Source organism: Dermacentor silvarum, chromosome 1, assembly GCF_013339745.2.
Source record: "Dermacentor silvarum isolate Dsil-2018 chromosome 1, BIME_Dsil_1.4, whole genome shotgun sequence".
Classification (NCBI taxonomy): Eukaryota; Metazoa; Arthropoda; class Arachnida; order Ixodida; family Ixodidae; genus Dermacentor; species Dermacentor silvarum.
In genome coordinates, this window is record NC_051154.1 from 69,570,468 (window position 1) to 69,593,391 (window position 22,924).

The 22,924-nt window shown below is 48.1% G+C and overlaps 1 protein-coding gene across 1 annotated transcript in view; it reads left to right on the plus strand.

Moving 5' to 3' along the window:
* Nucleotides 1-22,924, plus strand: part of LOC125943777 (kinesin-like protein KIFC2) — a 42,215-nt gene that overhangs the window by 14,281 nt on the left and 5,010 nt on the right. Inside the window, exons 2-4 of the mRNA XM_049663300.1 lie at nt 9,256-9,407; nt 11,219-11,425; nt 20,186-20,401. Of these exons, the coding sequence (XP_049519257.1) occupies nt 9,256-9,407; nt 11,219-11,425; nt 20,186-20,401 (575 nt within the window). The remainder of the gene's footprint in view (nt 1-9,255; nt 9,408-11,218; nt 11,426-20,185; nt 20,402-22,924) is intronic.

The following is a 22,924-nucleotide window of genomic DNA, read 5'->3' on the forward strand; positions in this document are numbered from 1 at the left end:
TAGATAATTAATTACAATTGAATATTTCAATCTCAGTAACGAAAAAATTACTGGCGTCTACTCCACTGTACTGGAAACAATACGCACTAGGTTTGGTTCGCGTAACGCTGTTCCTCTTTTTTTAAATCGTGCTGCGTGATAGCTGGGACACCCTGTATATATACGGCGTGAGAATCCCGGCCGCGGCGGCCTGCCTTTTCCATCTCTTGGTGAGGCTACGGCGGGCCTCCCATAAGTGTAGCAGGTGCCTGTCCACTACCGGGGCGTCTCGCGTTGTGTTACAACTTTCGTCAGCCCCGCCAGCGCGTTGAGAAGCTGCTTCGCCCAGTTTCAGACGTTCGCTATCGGACCTGTGCTGACCTGGCGATCGCGATATTTCGTCCAATCTGTCAGTATGGCCGGCGCAACCTTGCGTCTTATACGGGACGAGTTTACCGAAAGGCTGAGGATATAGTGGTCACTTCCAAGGTTGTCCCCTAGGTTCGTCCACGTTGTCTCATCCGCTTGGTTCGTAAAGATCAAGTCCAGCGAGGTATCTTTCCAGACGCTGTTACCGACTCTGGTGGGTTTATCAAGATGAGTTAACAGGGTTAAATCGTACCTCTCCGTCAAATGCAGCAAAAGTTTTCCTTTCGGAGAGTCTGCCGCGTATCCCCATTCGGAGTGTTGCGCATCGAAGTCCCCTAAAACCAAGACTCTGTCCCGCCTAGACGCTAAACGCATCGCTGCGGAAACCACATCCTCAAAGTCCGCCAGTCTGTCTCTGAAGAACCCCAGGTGTTAAGACATTATTCCGGAGCCCTCCACTACGGCGTTCCTCATAATCAGAACTGGTTTTGGCACGTAAAACCCCAAAAAGAAGAAGAAGTTTTAAATTTTACGGTATTTTAGAAAATCAGCTGTTACAGACATCGTTATTGTTATCCTTTACCTGGGCTATTTAGAGAGGTGGACGTTACTTGCATGAGAAATCGAAATACATTCAAATAAATAAAGAATATTTACCAATAACTTCTTTGCTATTTTATGACAATATTCCAATTGACGATTTGTAGCCATTGCGTTTGCAAGGCGTATAAACTACTCGTAGAAAAGAGTTTCCAAGATGACGCCAGTTTGGAGATATTATTTCTTAAAGTGTTGGACGATCTACATGGGCGTTCCAGTTACTTTTGTGCTTGAATGCATAAAGGAGCGCCTTGTGAAAAAAGTAAGTGGAACAAGAGTGAATTTTTACGGCGAGATTGATGGCGCATATCCCCAATCAGGTCTCATTCTGAAAATTCATCCAAAGTGGATACGACTTACAAACTCGCCGACAACAATACGTAAATTGCAATATATGCCATAAAGTAAATAATTAAGAAACTAATTAGTGAATGTTTGATATTTATATCAATATGTGTTTTGAACACTCGTGCAAGCAATGTCCGCCTCTCTCAATAATCCAGCTGGAGGACTAGAATTACGTTATTTCCAACAGGCGACCTTAAAAATTGCGGTGCAGCTTAAAAGTGATCACCCTATATATTCTTGAAGATATACATGCTCACGTGTCGGCATGTTCTACCCGAAAGACACTCTTCAGGTGAATATGTGGTTGAGAACCGCTAAACGTAACCCCCCCTCACTGCGCCGCAATCTACTCCCTATCACCTCCTTGACAGCTTTCATCGTGTCTAATTTCTGCAGGGCGCGTTTGTTGTATTTGAGCACCTTGGTGTGTTTCTCTAATGCACCAACAAAATGTTTGGTGTGAGGACACTCTGATTCTTTGATTTTCCGTGTTTACCTTTTTGCAACGAAATCCCTGCCTGCATTCCACACCTGTAGGTAAATCATAGTCAACATGTGTGTACTCGCACGACATTCTAAACCTTCTACCTATTTAGCGAAATTGATGCATCTCAAAGGGCTTACTTCTCTTCCATCTTGCACTGCGAAGCATTATGAAGCACACGATATTCTGGTTATTTTTTCGTATGTCAAGATTTTCCACTTGAGGTGTCAGTTAGTTTGCAATACTATGCCCTTTTAATGTTTAAAATTATGCGTTGTATTACCAGTGGTAAATGCAGCTGACAAAGTAAATGCTATGTGCCTAACTAGGAAACGTTTCTATTCTTTCGAGCATTCAAAGTGTACTTAAGCAAACCGGCATGAGATGCTAATTATGCCCCTTGTGTGGGTCTTCCTTGCTGCTGGTTCCACATTGTAACTTCCATGTTACAATATTTGCCTGTGGAAACTATTTGCGAACAGCAGTCTGCAGTAGCATTTTTATTCGGCATTTGCCTTTAACTCTGACATCCGGGTTCGTTTTACGACTGCTCTTCTGCTCCTGCCGGCTTCTTTTATTGTTTGTTGATTTAGTGGAGACCAATCATGCTACTTAGAAACTGGTTCTCTGTCGTAGCTTTTTGCGTTCTTAGAATTAACTAACTGTTCTCAAATTACTTCGTCTGTCAACGAGCGGATAGAGGCGCCACACTGATTCTTTATGGCTGCCTTGCCGAAACAGCGACAGAGCACCAACAAAAGTGGTTGACATTCAATAAGTAATTTATTTGGAGACCTTGTAGCTCAAATAAGACAAAGCAGAGAGAACCATGCACTACGGGCTCTACCATGGCCCACCAGAGGATTGGCCAACCTGGCCTCTTGGTGAGAAAAAAAAAAGGGCATTTCAACTAAAGTCGACGCAAAAGACGACATTGCAACGTACATCGGCGTAAAGAAAACGCGTATGTATAATAAAAAAAAAAAACGACACATGAATAAAAAAAGGAGAAGAACTGGAAAAAATGTAATGTCTGGCAATGGAACGAAGAAAGTAAGGCAGAAATATCACACAATTATGCGGCATTAAATCTTTAATGCCCCAAATTCAGAAAATATATACAGGGTGTCCCAGCTATCACGCAGCAAAATTAAAAAAAATAGAGCAACGGCGTTACGCAAAGCAAACCTAGTGCGTATTGTTTCCAGTACAGTGTAGTAGCCGCCAGTAATGTTTTCATTACTGATATTTAATTAATTAATTTTAATTATCTAACTCCAGAAGTACTGTCCTAATTATCAAAGTGTCAATGAGGCGTTTGTAGGCAACCACGTGGGGCTTCTAACTGCGGTATTTTCAGCGCCGCACTAATTGCGTACTCAATTTTTCCAAGTGATAAAGAAACCCCGCGAAATTAAAAAAAAAATACCACGTGACGACGCTCCCACCCACATCATAAAGCAGCGCCCTCAAGTAAGCTGATTGAAAGCAACGGCTTTTGCCTGTCGCACCGCCCAAGAGACAACGCATCACCTTGACAATGGTATGGATGTATCCGCAACAGCAAGTTTCGCGGCATAGCAGCGATTTCTTCCTGTCAATAATATGTCACGCTTCTTATCTGTCTCACGCGGCTGAGTGAGCCACTTGATAAAAATTGTCCTTGATAACACGGACGACACGCAATAAGCAATGAAATAGACATAGAATATTTCAAAATACCAGCTCTGCTCGCACCGCATCGAAGGAGTGCATGCGCAGCTATACTTCGCGCCAGAAGCTTGCTTCGGAGCAAAGCCAAATTAAAGTGAGGGCGTTATTTTTCATGAGTACGTGCTTCCAAAACAGGTTCATGGCAAAAAATAAAAGTAAAATAAACACACTCGGAAGTGACCCACGTGTAGAGAAAAGACAAAACCGATGCGTTCAATTAGGTAATGTTCCACTGCCTAATGTTCCGATTTGGCAATGGGGACGTGAGCGAAAAACAAAGGAAAAAGTCAGATCTCATGGTTGCATGGTTTATTATCGGTGCATTCGTAAGTGCCGTGGAACACTAGCTACCGCTTATAGGACGTGTTCGAATAGGTCCCCTTCTGCAGCCACGCAGTAGTGAGCCCGCTTTATCACATCTTCAGTGGCTTTTTTGATGACCGAGGGTGGGATTCTGCTGCAGACATCCGTTATCCTTGCCTTGAGCTCATCTGACGTCTTCGTCTCGCTCATGTAAGCACGATCTTTTACGTAACCCCACAGAAAGAAATCGAGTGGAGAGAGATCAGGTGACCGAGCCGGCCAATGGACAGGCCGGTGACTTCCAATCCATTGTGTGTGAAAAGTCGCATTCTAACCAGTTTCGTGTTCGGCTGCTGCTGTGTGCTGGCGCCCCATCTTGCTGATACCACACAAGTGGAAGACGTGACAGCGGGACTTCGCTGCAAAACCCATCCACCGTCCCTTCAAGGATTTCGTCCACGTAACGCTGTCCAGTCAGTGTCTGATCGAAGAATATGGGACCAATTATACCACCGTCGTAATTCCACACCACACATTGAACGACCACTGGTACTGGTGCCGAGTGCGCTTTACCCAGTGTGGATTGGAGTCAATCCAATAGTGTGCATTTTGCAGATTTACCTGGCCATTTCTGCAAAAATTGGCTTCATTTGTCCAGATGACGTTGCTCAGAAAGGTCGGTGATTCATCGGATTTTGTGAGGATCCAATTCGAAAAATCTAGACGATTCTGCAAGTCCCTCGCTTCGAAGCATTGGTGCAAGTTAACGTGGTACGGGTGAAAGGCCGAGTCGTTTAAAATCCTCCAAATTGACGACTTGGAAATTGGTGTCTGGGCGGCCACGTCTCACACGCTAGCTTGAGGGTTTGAGGCCATAAATGCCAGAACATCCGCGCGTATGTTAGGACTCAAAGATGAAGTCCTCTGTCGCTGTTTCTTGAAGCTGCCGGTTTCTCGCAGGCTTTCATAATTTCTGATGATTGTCGATGCGTTGGGTCTACCGCCCCACTTCCATGACCGATAAATCTTTGCGGCCTTGTGTTGCCATTTGCAGCTCCCAAGGCAAGCATCATGTTCGCCTTCTGCTCATTAGAATAAGACATGGCGACTGGGGCGATACAAAACACACCTTTAACCCTTTGCGCGGATTTCATCGATCAGCTTCTGCGGTGACAGGTTCTGCGCAGAAAAAAAAAGCCACCCATGCACACTATCTACGCTAAGACAACAGCTATCGTAGCTCGTTTCCAACTAACACCAAACACGATGTGCTCCTTTGGTCGGCGTAAAGCACAAACTCGGTCACGATTTCTTCTTTCTTTCTTTCGTTTATTTCATTCTGGCTAACTCAGAGGGAGCTTGTTCGAGGGCGCTGCTTTATTATGCGGGTTGGAGCATCGTCACGTGGTATTTTTTATATTTCGCGGGATTTCTTTATCACTTGGAAAAATTGAGTACGCAATTAGTACGGCGCTGAAAATACCGCAGTTAGATGTCCCACGTGGTTGCCTACAAACGCCTCATTGACACTTTGATAATAAGGACAGTACTTCTCGAGTTAGATAAATAATTAAAATTAATTAATTAAATATCAGTAACGAAAATATTACTGGCGGCTACTACACTGTACTGGAAACAATACGCACTATATTTGCTTCGCGTAACGCAGTTGCTCTTTTTTTTAAATCGTGCTGCGTGATAGCTGGGACACCCGGTATACATATACCATGTACAGCGTCCCGCATTTTCAGCTATATCGCGCGAGGACACTAAAATATGGTCGTACGTCGTCGTGAAGGGAACATCGCATTAGACAACTCTTGCACAAGGTGCTTCGTGCACTTAAGAGTACTTCTGCCGGTCTCGCTGATTATCGCCTCTTAAAGGCACTAAATTAACGCGTGATGCACGCTCGCGCGATATAGCTAAAAATGCGGGAGGCTGTACGTCCACCTTGTCTTCTTTCGCGTCAATTTCGATTGACATGCATTTTTACCTCCCGTGTCGCTGGAAATCCGCAGTCGGCGTCCGGCGTGCGGTGCCGTAACCGGCGTTGGCGTACTGTGAGCGAAAACTATTTTATACGCCAATAAAGTACTTCTACCACTTAATTTGCTCACACTTTGACTTACATTATTTACAATGTTCCTCTGAATTTTGAGAATGACAGCCCACAAAAAAAGGTCATGAAACAAAACACCTATAGCGCATGCCTTTTATGTTAAATCTCCCCAGACTTAATTATTAAAAGCACGCAACAATAACAAAAGATCGGCCCACGCAAGAGGCCGCGTTTCCACCGGACAGCGCTCGCCCGCATGAATAGAGTTCGCCGTCAGCGTTTCCCGGTAAACATTGCGGTTCGAGCTGCAATTGCCGGGAAGCGTGAGAAGCAGTAAGGGATCTTGGAATGATATCGCGTTCCACTCCTAAAGGCGAAGCTTAAGCGTCCTCCAAGCTTAGTTTCATGAGTTGCTTAGGGAGAGGCCTGGAGTGTGCTGTAAACCCAACTAGTATACTCGGGAGAAGCAGGGGTTTTGCAAACGTGGTTCCACCCACTCGCTCTGTTTAGCGCTCGCTCTTTACTTCCACGTGGCGCTAATATGTACCACCTAGACTTGAAGCAACTCGTCCAGCAGCATATTCTCTTTCCCGAATTATCTGGGGAGTATTAGCGTAAGGGTTAATGAAATTCCATGTAAAAATGCGGACATAGGCTTGCCTAATTACGTGTAAAACTATGTACAATTGCATCGCAGTAGGTGGTTTGATTGCGTCGTTTTTTCTTCGTATTGTTGATGTTTACAGTATTAGGTGTTAAGGTTTCGGGGTCAACAATATTATTGTCTGGTTGTCACCAGTGTCCGGGATACCATTTTAGAGTCGAACTGCTCGGTGCTAAATTCCTTGCTACAGGGGAACGAAAGACACCAGGTTAAAATTATCAGTAGATTGCGAAGCATTTGGGACCTGTTGGCGGAAGTCGTAAAGTGCATTGGTTAATTCTAAAGCAACTAAGATATGCAACACGGGGAGAGCTAGTTGGCTCAAACTTGCCCACAGAGCTAAGGTAGTCTCTCTAGATGCTCTTGGTGGTCTCAGTAATATTGCTGGAACACTAGAAATACATAAATGAAGACGTTAGTCGATTCTAGCCAGAGCAGGCATCACCTCTACCCTGACTAAGGAGAGAGCAGTTCCACTGCCCGACACCGTAAGGTCGAAGATCACGGTTTATCCACTTCCACGAAACATTAATCCGGTACATAATCAGGGTAGAAGGAGAGCGCGGGCTAAAGCCTACCTCTCTCTGCTATTACACGTTTATAAACTGCGCTAAAAAAAAAAAAACGAGGACACAAGAAAGAAAACATACACGACACCACGAGCGCAGTTGCGCACATAAAATAGAGCCCAGAGGAGAAGAAATGTACTTTAGTAGGAATTAAAAGCTATGAACCAACTATCCCGCCAGAACGTCGTACTAAAGTACATCTCTCTGCTAAACAGCAGAAGAGAAAACGCGGTTTTCGTAGACGCATCTCGTTCGGGACCAAATAGCTTCGGGGCCGCCGTGGTAAACATGAGCGGCCGCACTGTTAGTGCCGCCTCTGTAAGGACCAAGTTCGTCGGGGTAGCCGAACAAGTCGCCATCTCTCTGGCGTTAACGGCTAGAGATCCATTCCTCATCTTTTCTGATTCCATGACGGCCGGCAGGTCGTTTGACGCCAATCAAATCTCTTTGGTTGCTCACAGCATTCTCGCTCACAACAAAGTATTTCCTCACGAGTTGACGTGGTTTTCCGCCCACATGGGCGCCTCCGTCGACGGCATCGCCAACCCCAACGAACTGGCTCACGCTCGGGCGCGAGGACTCATTCACTGCCCCGTGCAAACGAGCCCCCCGCCCACTGCGGGGGAGGGAAGTGGCGGTGGCGCCGACGGGGACCCGTTGACTACCTTTCACGAGATAACTTCGCATTGCAGACTAGACAGGAAATCCTTCACGGGCTCCCGCATAGAGAATTATCTAGGAGGCAGGAGATAGCTCTCCGACTCCTCCAGACTGAATCCTTCCTGTCGCCGGCCGCCATGGCCATGTAGACGGACATTTCACCTAACTGCTTGGCATGTAATCAACTCGCAACATTTCCTCATTTGATGTGGTGGTGCCCCCGCTTACGCGTCTCCACAAGGAAGCATCACGTCAACGAGACGGACTTCTTCCAGTGCATCGCAAGCTCAGACCTTGCGCACCAACTCCGGGCGGTTCAGGGAGCCTGTGAAGCGATCGGGAACCTTTGGTTCCCGACCCCTTCGCGGGACGCAAATAAAGTTCATCTGTCTGTCTGTCTGTAGTTGAATGACACAGCCAACCGGAGACCGCTCGCGCTGGATCAGGGCGGCGCAGAGCCATAGGAGAGGCAGGGTGTGCGTGTCATGTCCCGGTGTTGGAGTACTCGGGTAGTGACGTTATATCCGACGTCAGATTGAGGTATAAAGCGGCTCCCACTTTCGGCAGAATGATTTTCTTACCGATGGCTTCAATGTATAGTAGCGCCAGCTAAGGAGGCCGCTTAGGCTCCCAGAAAAGCTGTTATGGTAGATTAATGTAAAGTGCTGCTTGATTACTGATTGCTATATGTTTATCAAAAATTTGCATGAATACTCTTGAAGCTCCTATTTCCCAGGCTTTTTTTCTTGCACTTTGGGCTATTTGCTTGTGCAAAGCATGCCTTAATCTGGCATTAGTTGTGCAGCTGCCCATTTTGAATTGAGCCCAGCATCCTTACATGTGATTTCTTCGGTTTGGCTGCGTTTTATACGCTGGTTCAGGCAACGCAGCACTTTTGTCTTCGACTTCGGCAGTGCAGCTTGGAACACCTGCACCATGATCTTCGATTTGCCTGCTTGTAACGCCAGTATAGCATCCGATCACTTCACCGGCACTGGCTACATTGGAAAAGCAGGCAACGTGTTCGCTTTTGGTAGCAGACATGGCGCAGCAATAGTTTGTTCAGGCTATGCACACGTAACTCCTTCTCGCTTTGGCTACAACATTTCCTTTAGCAGGTATACGTAGTTTAAGTACATATTTAATGCCTGCATTGTTACCAGGGTACACTAGTAGAGTTAAAGGCCTCTATTGCACTGAAGTGCTTTCCTTCGAACATTTCTTCGACGCGTTTTATGATTAAAAAATAGCATCCGTGACCCCCACTTCCTTGCTCTTTTAGTACTACTACAATTATTGCAATAAACGAGAGGCAATGCCCTCCCTATTGGTACGTGTACATTTGTAGAAATGTCTGAACGAAATGGCCAGAAAATACAGTCCAATCACCTATAATCTATAGTTGGGAAAAAGCATTGTTTCAGAGCCAATTAAGTGAATTATGTAGATGAGGTCTTGTACTCGGCGTTGGTGCATACAGTGAGAATATGACTTTTCTTTGCAGGGTCCAGCCTAAATGTCTATGTACGCATCCGACCTAGAGTTGGAGGGCGCCCCTTCGCAGATCCCACATTCCGACCTTGCAACGACACAACTGTGGAGTCCACAACTGCCACTCGGAAGCATCAACATCAGAAACGCTTTAGTTTTACAAAGGTGGGTTTTACAGCCAGTGTCATTACAGTGTTCAATATTTGCATGTGACAAAACACGTGCATCAATTTAACTCGAAACAACCAGCTTCATGCAGTTTGATGCCGAGTCTTGTCTTGGAACTCAGACGCAATTTCCACTATTGAGGCCCGAGGTACTGGTATCAATAAAATGTCTTGCTTGTGAATTATTTCATACCACTGTAAGGATTTTGCTGCCTACCACGGTTGGCACTGGTGCAATATTTTACCATGAAAGTGTGGATATTTTCCGTAATAGTAGACCTGCAATGTCCACAACTGTGCAAGGCGTTCAGAATGTTGTCCAGGTTATAGCGTATTTGTTCGCCACAAAGCCGAGGCACATAGACAAAAATGTCACAGTTTCACCCGAAAGGCGAAGCATCAATTGCGATAGCAAATTACTAGTAGGGATAGCAGTTTTATCGGCTCCATAAACTTGGAGCTTACCGCTTACTAACTGAATTAACAAGCACGGTGTCAGCGTGCACAAGCAAACATGAATAGATCACACTCGGTGACCCCATAAAACCACTGTCAAAACGCCTGCGTGAGCAAGCGCAGCCGCAGCAGCGAGCGAAGGTTCGTGAGGTGTATCGCTTCAACGGAAACTGCCCGGCGAAAGCACAGCGCATACAAAGGTAAGAGCTGTTTGGACATCGCTTTCAAGATACGGTGCGCGCGACAGCCCGCAGCGGCGCAATGTTGTTGGCAGAGTAGAAGCCGCACCCCGTCACTGCCTTCCCGTTTTCCTCCTTTCGCGTGGGAGATTCAGTCGCCAGTGCCACTTGCGCCCGGTTGCAAGATACGCATTTGGTGCCGCAGCCCAGCGTCGCCCCCTCGCTGCCCCCACGGCCTCTCGCGCGACGGAAGAAGTCGCGTTTGCTCATCGCCGTGCGTTCGCTCTCCGGGAAAGTATCACTCGCACATACGGCGCGTAGCGACGACTTTATCGCCATTGGACTTTATACGGAAGCTCACGGCGACGGCGACGACGGCGACGACGACGATGGGGGGGCAACGCCTCATAATGAGTCTCCGAGTGCTAACGAGGCATGTACCTTGTACGTTTGACTGGTTGCGTTAGAGTGCTAGGACAGAACTGGAAGATTCACTTTGTTCTTCCAGAGGTGCTTTCACCTTCGAGCTTGGAACACGATAGAAATCTGATAGACATTTTTTCACAGGACTCCTTCGATTCCTCTCAGATCAGCTGAATGTTCAGCTCGGGCAGGCTTTCCCTGGAAGCAATCTCTAGAGGGCTCCACATAATTGCTTAGTTGAAGCACGGTAAGAGCCAGTTGAATGTACCTTAAGTGCACCGAAAGAACCCTCATTATGTTTCGTCATATTGAGAGTGCTGCAGAGGCAAATGCAACAGTTTTATTAGACAGATTCACCCAGTGAATTTCTAGGTTATGCTTAGACATTATAAGCAGACAGAGACATGACAGCAAGGAGGACAAGTTGGACAGGTTTCACCTTCCCTTGTCTTCTTTGCTGTCATGTCTTTGTGCAGTTTTAATGTGGACGCGTACATTTATCCCTGCAGTGTGCATTGTTTGGCGAAGTTTCACCAATGTGAAACGGCAGAATCAGAGGAGAGATGGACATAGATGGCATGGTTCTTGCAATGTCTCGCCTGCTCGTCAGCTTTTCCACTCGGGAAATATGATGTGCAGCGTTTTGAAGCATTCGTTCAGTTCTGCATTCATGCCTAATCCCAAAATAAACCTCGGCTGTAGGCCATGTTTCTTGAATGTGTTTTGTCACATTGTTCCCCTCTATGCCCAGGTGTTTCCAGAGGGCAGCAGCCAGGAGCAGGTGTTTCAGGAAGCGGTGCAGGATCGTGTGGATGCTTTCGTGAAGGGCGCGAACGTGCTGCTCTTTGCATACGGTCCCACTGCCAGCGGCAAGACTCATACCATGGAGGGTCCGCCCACTGATCCAGGAGTGGTGCCTCGCACTATTGAAAGAGTATTCAGGCTGCTGGGCCCTGGGGTAAGGGAATTTTCATATATCTCTTCTCGAACTCTGCCCAGCACCCGACAGATGATCACTGGAAGATGGAGACTTCAAGTGATCAACAATGGTTGCATAAGGGCTGTCTCAAGCTGGAGTGAACGCTTCAATGAGTGGACTTCATGAAAGCCTTTTAAAAGCTTACTTCTCGAAGACAAAGCCCTTGCAGAAATGATAGTTCCAGCGACATTTATTGGTTGCTGACACACAGCGTTAGGCTCGTTAGTTTTGCATAACGCGCACCGGCACCGGGGAACAGGACAGGAGACGTGTTGTGTCGCCTTCGTCTCATGTCCCGTTGCCTAGCGCTGGTTCACATAATCCCTTGGTTGCCACTGTTTATAACTTCTGCCCTATTCTGGCCCTAGTCGGCAGTCAGAAGAACGGGATGCACATATAGGTACCGTTGATATATTGTCATGTGATATGCCAATGACAGCAGCTGCTTGCCCTCTTATCCTAGCCTTGTTGTCTCTGTAGTTTGTGTAAGCCAGGCTAGGGCCCCTTTAGGGCGCTGTATGGAACAATTGGGGTTGAAGATTAATATGTAGAAGACAAAGATAATGTTCATTGACCTGGCAAGGGAATAAGAATTCAGGATCGCCAGTCAGGCTCTAGAGTCTGTAAGGGAGTACGTTTATCTAGGTCAATTACTCACAGGGGACGCTGATCATGAGACGGAAATTTACAGAAGAATAAGATTGGGTTGGAGTGCATACGGCAGGCATCGGCAAACCCTGACTAGGAGCTTACCACTGTGGTTGAAAACAAAAGTGTACAACCATTGCATTCCACCGGTGCTAACATATGGGGCCGAAACTTGGGGGTTAACCAAGAAGCTCTAGAACAAGTTAAGAACCACACAAAGAGCGATGGAACGAGAAATGTTAGGCCTAACATTAAGAGACAGCAAGAGAGCGGTGTGGATCATAGAGCAAACGGGGATAGCCGATATTCTAATTGGCATTAAGAGAAAAAAAATGAAGCTGGGCAGGGCATGTAATGCGTCGGATGGATACCAGGTGGACCATTAGAGTTACAGAATGGATACCAAGAGAAGGGAAGCGCAGTCGAAGACGTCAGAAAACTAGGTGGGGTGATGAAGTTAGGAAATTTTTAGGTGCAAGTTGGAATCAGCTAGGGCAAGACAGGGGTAATTGGAGATCGCAATTAGAGAGGCCTTCGTCCTGCAGTGGACATAAATATACAGGGTGTTTTTTTAGCTGCACCAAATTTTTTAAATTATAAAAACGTAAATCTTGGTCACGTTATGTTTACCATTCGAGTCTACGGATTCGGTAGGCACCACAGGAGCTCGGTAGGCACCACAGGATGCTCCTGTTTGTATATTACTGAAATTTGGCCGATAAATTAGTGCCAGTGAGCGCATGTTGGGACTTCTTTTCTTAATAAAACAAGTTACGTCACAAATCTATTAACCATAATGTCGGCAAATAGGTATTTCTAAAGTGCACCGACCTCTGAAAGGCTTCTTTGATTTTCAAAGGCTTCTTTGATTTTCTTGCCTTATATTTGCACTCGCCATTCTTAGCCAATTGGGTTATCTAATACTCGATATGGTCTCATTCTCGATCATTCCTCTGTCACTTCCACAAAGGATAAAAAATACGTAAATGTATTTTCTGTACCGGAGCACATCGGCACCAGCTCTGTGCCAGTGTGGAAGAAGACGTTGACTATCGTGTGGTTCGCGCTAGGTCCGTTTTCAACTGAGCCAGCTTGGTTAACCGCTTCGTCCAGTGCTCTACTACTGAAGAATGTGCTTGTTGCATGTGGTCGAGGTGCTGGGTCGTCCCCTTCAGCATCCTGGAACTCCGCAGCCGTACGCTACCATCTGCCTTCGAAATGATCGAAGACGCCGGCCCCTCGCGAGCTGCTCCCGCTCCCACATCTGTCGTGTGCTCTTGGGGGGGGGGGGGGGGCTTCTTCAGCGTGATCCTCCAGTCTTCAGTGGCACTGACGGTCACGACGTGGAAGACTGCCTGGCCGAGTAATAATGCGTTAGCGCACACAAGTGGAATGACTGCGACAAGCTGACTCACGTCATCTTTTATCTTACCGACGTGGCCAACCTGTGGTTCAAGAACCACGAAGCTGATTTTACCACCTGGCCAGCTTTCAAAGAGACCCTCGTTTCGTTTTTCGGCCAGCCAGCGGTGCGCAAGCTTCGCGCTGAACACAGCATCCGTGGACGATCTCAACAGATTGGTGAGACTTTCACAAGCTACATTGAGGATGCCATCGGCCTCTGTAGGCGGGTGAATGCGTCCATGTCGGAACCTGAAAGAATCAAACACATAATGAAATGCATAGACGATGACGCCTTTCGTATGCTCGTGACGAGGTTCATAAACAACGAATCTCCACACGTCGCCCTGGAATGCAAACGGCTGACCTTTCAGCTTTGGATCCCAGCAGCGCAGGTATTGACAACGCCTCTTTGCTGCCTCAAATTCAGCAATACGTATGCGAGGGGGTTGCGCGTCAACTTTCTCTTGTGGCATCGGTCCCCGAGCCTCTCACCACACTGAACCAGTCGCTTCGTCGGGTTATCTAGACGCAAGTTGCTGAGGCCCTTCCATCCCCCGCTTCGCCGCCTCAAGTTACGGCGCCGCTCACTTATGCTGAGGCCCTTACACGATCTCATGCCCAACCGACGCGAGTCCCATCCAGCCCAGCCACGAACTTCTAGACACCACCAAGTCCGGTACGGCCAGTTTACTTACCGTTTACGCATCCGAGACCACCTGTAAACCCCTGGCGCACTCCTGACAACCTGCCAGTGTGCTACGCTTGCGGTATTCCGGGATATGTTGCGCGCCTCTGTCGCCGCCACGGACTCTTATTTTCGCAATGGCGCTCAGAATCAGAATCAGTTTATTCAATACAAAAAACGGGGTTAATTACATGGTAAGTATATACAGAAGGAGGTCCCGTAGTTAAAAACTGAAATGCGACTACCTTAACCATGCCCCTCAACGTCTTACACCTGACGCCACGGACTCGTACTCACGTCGCCCCGCCTTCAGTTCACGCCGGTCTCCTTGTCCCCGCCGCCGCTCCCTTTCCCTCATGATTCGCCGTTTCAGCCATGCCCAGGCGGCAAACTAACCGCCGCAATTCCTGCGGCAAGAACTGCGCCGTCGTCTCAATTTTGAAGGCCTCATGTTTCGCTGCCTAACGAGATTGTAGTGTTTATAGACGGTGTCGCGATGAACGCTCTTGTCGACACAGGCGCAGCTGTTTGTGTGATTAGTGAAGGTCTATGCCGCTAACTGAACAAAGTGATGACTCTGCTTTTTGATATTTCGCTACGCACAGCGAGCTCGCAACACGTCAAGCCTTCGGCCACCTGCACCGCTCGTGTTTTAATTCAAGATGCGCTCTACGTCGTTGAATTTGTCCTCCTTTCTCATGCGTCGCATGACGTTATCCTGGGCTGGGACTTTCTTTCCGCGCATCATGCAGTTATCGACTGCGCTCGTGCAAGCTAGCCTTGCCTCCGTTTTGTACCACAATCATCGATGACCCTCGCCCGTCTGCTAAAGTGGTTGTTGCTGCTGATGTCGTCATCCCTGCTCTCTCTGTCGCCTTAGTGTTCGTCAACTGTGACGCTGTCCTCAATTCAACTTAAAACCCCTATATATAAAAAGTAGCGCCAACCACTTCCCTCCTCCTCCGTTCCACTGTCGAGCACGGCGCGGCCAGCGCGATCTAAGCGCGATATCAACAGTGGCGCCGCCTACGTCGGGCCTGCCGTGGCAGACGACAGATAACGCGCTACCAGAGGAAATCCGCGGAAAACTTCGATCGCGCCCTGCGGAGCAGTTTTTGAGGCGCGATTTTGCTTGGTCAGTAACTGGCCTTAATAATGCCGTTTTGGAAGTAGCAACGCGACGATGCGAGACGTCGCAAATGCTAAGTGTACAGCAAGCGTTTGCGCTCGCCGGATGGTAAACAAAAAAAGCATTTTGCCCTCGCCTTGTCGGTTGCGGCAACTTAAGGCGCAGCAGCATGCCATCACGAAGAAGTTCTTGTCCCTAACACGTTTGATCCGTTTGTGCGTACAGCACTTTCGTCGCACAGGCCCGAGAATGGCGGACGGAGCGCGCTGGAAAGAAAAAAATATACAACAGCGCAACGCCTGCTACCACGTGACACGAATTGGCCAATAGGCGAGCGGAGGAGGCTGGGGCGACAGGAGGCTGCGAGGAGGAAATGCCGGGGTGAGCACGGTGGCGGCAAGATCTAAGAATGGCGCTATAAATATAGGGGCTTTAGAAATATAGGGACTTTAATTCAACTGTGATTTTTGCGCCGTCTGAGGCCTCATTCACACAGCCGTCAAACGTTCCATCACGTCACCGTCACGGCATCCGTTTTCGTCAGGGGAGAGGGTTTCCGTCACCGTGCTGGCGGCGGAAACGTAGAGCACCGTCGCCGGCGAGCCGTTTTTAAACGCTCCGTCACGTCACCGTCACGGCATCCGTTTTCTTCAGGGGAGAGGGTTTCCGAGTCGTTTTCCCCTCAAAAACGGCTCGCCGGCGACGGTGCTCTACGTTTCCGCCGCCAGCACGGTGACGGAAACCCTCTCGGAAACCCTCTCCCCTGACGAAAACGGATGCCGTGACGGTGACGTGACGGAGCGTTTGACGGCTGTGCGAATGAGGCCTGAGGAATGTGCGCGTCGCCGGAACCTTGTCTAACCGTTTGCAGTCGTCACACTTAAAACCCCTATATATAAAAAGTAGCGTCACGCTTTGAATAATGCCGCCGCCTCCTCGCATTCCCTGTCCGAGGCCGACGCCGCGTCGGTATTGGCCTAATGGCATCACGTGGACCGTCGCGCCGCCGGGCGCTGGCTGCGTTTGTTTACGATCACGCTCCATCGCCATTTTCGCCCGACAAGCGTATACCGACTGGCGAGGAGCACAACGATAGCGGCGAACACAGTCGGCGATCGTCGAATCTGATCAGCGGCGAAAGATAAACAAGTGCACGTGTTTCAAGAGGTGTAGGCGGCGCAACGGTCGAAAAAGGAGCGCGAAAAAGAGGAGAAACCAGGAGGAGGGAAGGCGGAGGAGGAGAGTGTCGCTACATTTTATATATAGGGGTTTTAGTCACACTTGCTGTTGATTCCGGTGCACTTTACGCGTGCAGTCCGTTTCCCTACCCTTCAACTCTATTACATGGCGAATCTGTTGGGCGTCTCGACACTTTTGATGCCATCTTCCCGTTTGATGCGCCTTGCGATACGACACCACTGCCTATCGATGCCGTCACTTGCGCGTTGAACGAGCTGATTGCGCTGGGCTTGCGGGAGCGCGCTATCGACGCTGCGCAACAAGACGTCGTGGTCGGGTGAGGCGGATGCAAGTTAATGACATGCTGCAACGTGGCGTGATCCAGCAATCACACAGTCCTTGGGCTTCTCCGGTCGTACTGGTGCGGAAAAAGGGCGGCTCAATCAGATTTTGCGTTGATTACCGCCGTGTAAATAATATTACGCGCAAGGATGTTTATCCTTTACTAGGCATATACAATGCCCTAGATTGTCTACAACGTGTCGAATTTTTCTCTTCCCTGTATCTTCGCTCTGGATACTGGCAAGTGCCGATGGCTGAAGCAGACCGTCCAGAAACGGCTTTTGTGACCCCTGATGGATTATACGAATTTAATATGAAGCCCTTCGGGCCTGTGTAACGCGCCTGCGACTATCGAGACGATGATGGACGCTATCCTCCGGGGACTTAAGGGGCGTACCTGTCTTTTCTACTTAGATGACATAGTTGTCTTTTCTGCCAATTTCGAATGTCATCTCGATTGCCTCGAGCAAGTTCTTGAGTGTCTCACGGCCGCCGGTTCGCAATTAAACTTGAAAAAATGCCACTTTGGTACCTAAAAGCTTACCATTCTAGGCCACGTCATTTCACAAGAGGGAATCCCACCAGACCCTGCGAAACTGCGAGCCGTTGCCGAGTTCCCCAAACCAACCAGTCTTAAAGTGCTCCGTAGCTTCATCGGCTTGTGCTCTTATTATCGGCTTGTGCTCTTATTATCGGCGTTTCATCCGTAATTTCGCCTCTATTATCGCCCCCTTGACTCAACCACTTGCCAGCAGCGCTGACCTCTCGGCATTGAATCCCGATTGCGACGAGTCATTTACGACGCTCCGCTGGTTTTTTACGTCCCCTTCAGTACTGCGCAGCTTCGATCCCAATGCGCCTGCTGAAATTCACACGGACGCTAGCGGTGTCGGTCTTGGCGCCATTCTCGCCCAACGCAAAGCCGGCTATGACGAATATGACGTTGCATATGCCAGCCGTAGCCTAAAAAAGGCAGAGTCAAACTATTCCATAACGAAAATGGAATGTTTGGCAATTATTTGGGCAATCGGCAAATTCCGTACTTAGCTATACGGACGCCAGTTTGACGTTGTTACTGACAACCAGACCTTATGCTGGTTGTCATCTATGAAAGAACCCACTGGCCGCCTCGCTCGTTGGGCTTTACGCCTACAACAATATAACATACGTGTCATCTATCGCCCGGGACGCAGACATTCAGACGCCGATGGCTTATCCCGTTCTCCGCTGCCTTCTGACCCACTTTGCTTACAAACTTCCACCTGCGATTCTTCGTCCCTCAGCATCACCGACATGACAGCTGAGCAACGTTCGCTTGAATCTGTTTCACGCATCATTCGTCGTCAAGCACAACACTTCGTCGTTCATGAAGGCTTGTACCGCCGTGATTACCAAGCTCATGGCCGCAGGTGGCCGCTTGTTATCCCCCGTCATCTGTGTTGGGACTTATGCTCCGCCTTTCACGACAATCCTCAATGCGGCCACGCTGGCGTATTCAAGACCTACTCCCGCCTACGCCTGAGGTATTATTGGTGCGGCATGTATCGATACATTCGCCAGTACGTGCGGTCATGCTCTTCGTGCCAACGCCACAAGGCACCCCTTCATAGCACCGCTGGTCCTCTACAACCTTTACCGTGCCGTGCACGACCATTCCACCGCGTTGGCATTGATCTTTACACTCCCCTCCCGAACACTCCTGCAGGCAACCAGTGGACCATTCGACCATCTAACACGGTACGCTGAAACATCTGTGCTGCCAGCTGTGACTGCGAAAGATGTACCTCGCTTCCTTCTTCGCCACCTCATTTTGCGACACGGTGCGTCACGTGAATTATTAAGCGATCGTGGCCGCGTCTTTTTCTCAAACGCTATCGAGGCACTGCTCCATGAATTTCGCATTGTTCACCGCACCACCTCTGCGTACCATCCTCGAAAAAAAAAAAAAAAAAAAAAACGGCATGGCGGAGCGTTTCAACCATGCCCTTCGAGATATACTTGCGGTGTACGTGTCTGATGATCACTCCAATTGGGACCGGGTGATCCCCTTCGCCACGTACGCCTATAACTCTACGCCACGAACTACCAGTTGTTTCTCTCCTTTCTTTTTTCTATGGGAACGTGAACCATCATGTTCCATGGACACTATTCTCCCCTACCGACCCGATGTTTCTGAAGCCACTCCTGTTTCCGAAGCGACTGCTTATGCTGAAGACTGTCGTCAACTGGCTCGCTCGTTTACCGCGCAAGCGCAATGTCGCCAAAAATCTCGCCATGACGAATCCGCATTTAACGCCCACTATTCCCCGAGAATGCTAGTTTGGCTCTGGGTCCCGTCCACTACTCCCGACATTTCCACCAATCTTCTTTCAAATTACCACGGTCCCTACCGAGTAGTAGAGGAAACATCGCCCGTTAACTATATCATCGAGCCGCTCGAGCCATCTTCAGACCACCAAAGCCGAGGGCGTGAGACAGTTCACGTAGCACGGCTGAAACCATGCTACCACCCTCCTGTGCTGTCATTCCCCTAAGTCGCCAGGTTGTTTCCTTTTTGCGTGGGGAGTGATCGTACAGGAGCACATCGGGGGGCATCAGCTCTGTGCCATTGTGTAAGAAGACGTTGACGATCGTGTGGTTCGCTCTAGGTCGTATTTCAACTGAGCCAGCTTGGTTAACCGCTTCGTCAAGTGCTCTACCACTGAGGAATACGCTTGTTGCATTACATATGCATGTTCCCTATTTCTGTGCCATATACCTTTCAACACCACTGTTCCCTCAAGAAACATCTGACATAGCCTTACTTTTCGCGACATCACTAAGGTCACGGTAGACAGAATTGTCTACTATCCCGTTTAGTTGTATGGCATTTACTGAGCCGCTTCGCTTTATACCACGCAACGTTTGCGTTAGATCTGCATAAGTTTACTTTGTATCTACTGGATGCCTGAAGGGTATGCCTCCCTGTCCCCCCCCCACCTTTCTTTTTTTTTTGTCTCCGAGCTGCTCGCGAGCACCGTCCCGTTTTTATACACAATAGGGTTATGCTCTTTTGCTGTAAATATTGAGCGGTAATGCAAAGGAACACGAACTGGTTTGAACCGCTATTTCCAACCAAAACTGAACCGTTTCCGCTGAACCGGAGCGAAAGCAAGTTATGGCTGGACACTGCACAAAAGTGCTATATACCAGTTGCGTATGTTGCCTATGTTGCAAAGAAGCCTAGGTAGTCAAGTTCGATCTGAAGCTCTCCCGTACAGTGTCTCATAGCCACCGCGTTTCTCTGGTACAAACTCCCATCAATCGGTCAGTGATTTTCTAAATGTCTGCTCCTCTCTTCTTCCCCACTCAGGTGTGCCAGGAGGCACCAGTGCGCCCCGTGGGTTACGACGACGTAGCCTCTTTCAGTGCAGAAGAGAAGGCATCTGTACTATCCCTAAAAAGGAAATTGTTGGACCAAGAGGGAGCCCGCAGCGCTGCCGACTTCAGCGCCTTCCACCCGCACTCAAATAACAGCGATGGGTCCCCGTCCGGCAGCTGTGACAGCAGCTACAGCGACAAAGCACAGGTGCTTATTATTGCAGTGGTCTTGGCTTTAAAGGGATACTACAAAAAGAAACACTAAATCGGTTTAGACTGACAGCGCTCTTTGAAAAATATGATGGTGACTTTCGTGGTATGAGAGGTTATTTGAAGAGAAAATGAAAGCCCAACTTCCACTCAAAACAATTGCTCACCGGAAATCCAGCCTTGGCTCATCAATGTGACATCATCGATTTAGACGTGTTGTTCTTTTTTTCTCATTTGGGCTGCTATGACTCTATAATATTTCTGGAACTTCCTGAGTTCAGTCTTTTGGCTTTTAAATGCGTAAGCGTTTCTGTGCTAACCTAACGAGAAAAATCATCCGTCCTTTCCCTAAGACGATCGCTTTGAAGATAACGCCCGCATCGAATTCACCTTCGTGCTGCCTCTCGCTTCAACGCGAACTAAGCGGCGAGAGCGCAGCGCTCACGAAGCCATCAGCACTCGCCACACTCTGCCAACATCGCAGATCGCTTTCAAGATAGGGGCCCGCGAATCTCGCTTCAACGCGAACTAAGCGGCGAGAACGCAGCGCGAACGATCTAACAGCGTTCGCTGCACTGCTGCACTGTGTCCCCATCGCAGATCGCTTTCAAGATAGGATCGCGCGCGACCGCGCCATACACAGCCGCCACCGGAGTGTGGTTGGTCACGGTTGATAATGGTTTGACGCGGATTGATAAGGCGCTAAGAGCGATACCGGCTGATAATGATCGCAACGTCATCAGCGCACCTGGCACCGCCACCTGCAGTAGTTTGCTTGCCTCATCCATTCACATTGCACCGCCTTCCGCAGCAGTTCTTGTCGCCGCAGCGCTGTCGCTTATACTGGTCGGATAAAGTTTCACAACATTGATAATGACATGAGCTGCGCGGAGATGATCAACTGGCACAATGCTTACGCATACTTATCCAACTCAGAGGAGTTTCTGCGTAATATTTTTTAAGACTTTAATGCAGTAAAGCTTTGCCTATAAAAGTTTAGCTAGGCCTGAGCGACACTATCAAATCTATGACATCACGGTAAACTTCGGTGCAGGAAAGGCGGCCTTACCGCCAGTCTTTCATTTTTGCGTCTTTTTTGACTACGCAAGCCGCTTCTGAACTGTTTCGGAGTTTAGGGGTAACGCATTAAAAAAGTTAAAGTTAATTGTTTCCTTTAGTTTCATTTAAATGACACTACAGGTGTACATAAATTTACCCAGAGTGGTGGATTACACATCTGCAATGACGAGGACGTCAAACTCGCTATGAGCAGAGGCTTGGCAACCAAGAAAGGACACAAAGGTGGGCATATTTCTCACACTATAGCTCGCCAAGATGGCTCGGTTTTGGACACCGTGTGCTCATGGCGCAGAAACAGTTGATGAATTAACATCTTGTTGCCTGTTTTCGTGATTTCGCGACATGCCCAACCTGCTCTCATAAATTGAAACGCGACACGAGAAACCCTGACTTTGGAAGTCATGTCAGGTGTTCCAGCAAAAACCCGGCAGCGTATCACCACGGGTATCACCAGGTGGCATGCTGTTCCCAGCGAGGGTGAACACTTCAAGAAACACATACATTTATTGAGGTACATCAGTTGAAGTCACCATCTCTGCTATACGGTCTCTTTTACAGACAGTCACAAGATGCAGGCTTAGCTGCCAAGTCAGTTTCTTCAATGCGAAACCATGCGACTATAACGGCATTGTTTCGTGCTAAATGCCCGTTTCAGTTTACAGAGTCATCAAATCCCACACCGGGGTAGAGAATGTCACGAGACTAAATTTGGATATTCCAACCTTGCAGAGAAGTCCAACTAAGTGCAATTCAAATGTGTTTAAGCAAAATAATAGCAGCTATAAGTGGTTAATAAACATTCCATTCCTTTCAAAACCAAGCGAAAAAGAAAGCTGCACTATTTAGGGTCTGTTTCTTCATAAAAGAAGCTCAAGTAAGTGAAAGTAAAGTGATATTTTCGGCATGATTTTGATGTTGGCAAGCTTGTGTGCCCGGTGTTAAACTCAGAATGGGGAAGGTTGCTACACACTATATGGGCTCAAAAACGCACTCTTGTCGGATCTATCGCGGGAGATATATGCATTGATTACGGAAGTGTGTCAATGGTTCACGAAACCGGCACTTGACCTTTCTTACAACAAATCAAAAACCGTTGTCACTGTCAAGACTGTCACCCGTTCGCCGTCGGCGCGAAGTCGATCGACGGGATATACAAGCCGGTTGGTCATTCCGTACTCGAGCGAACACAGTGAAAGAGTTAGAGTCGGGAGTAAACAAAAAAAACAAGATGTTTATCGACTGACAACGATACACGAATAATAAAATAAAATAATAAGAAAGACACAAGACAACTAACACACCTGAGCTTAATATAGCACAATGATGACGACAAATTATTATTACGAGCAATTAACAGTACATATATAAATGAAACAGGGCGCGGACCAAATATACAAGAATACACTTAACAGTAGTTCACTAAAACAAAGTTCAAAATAAA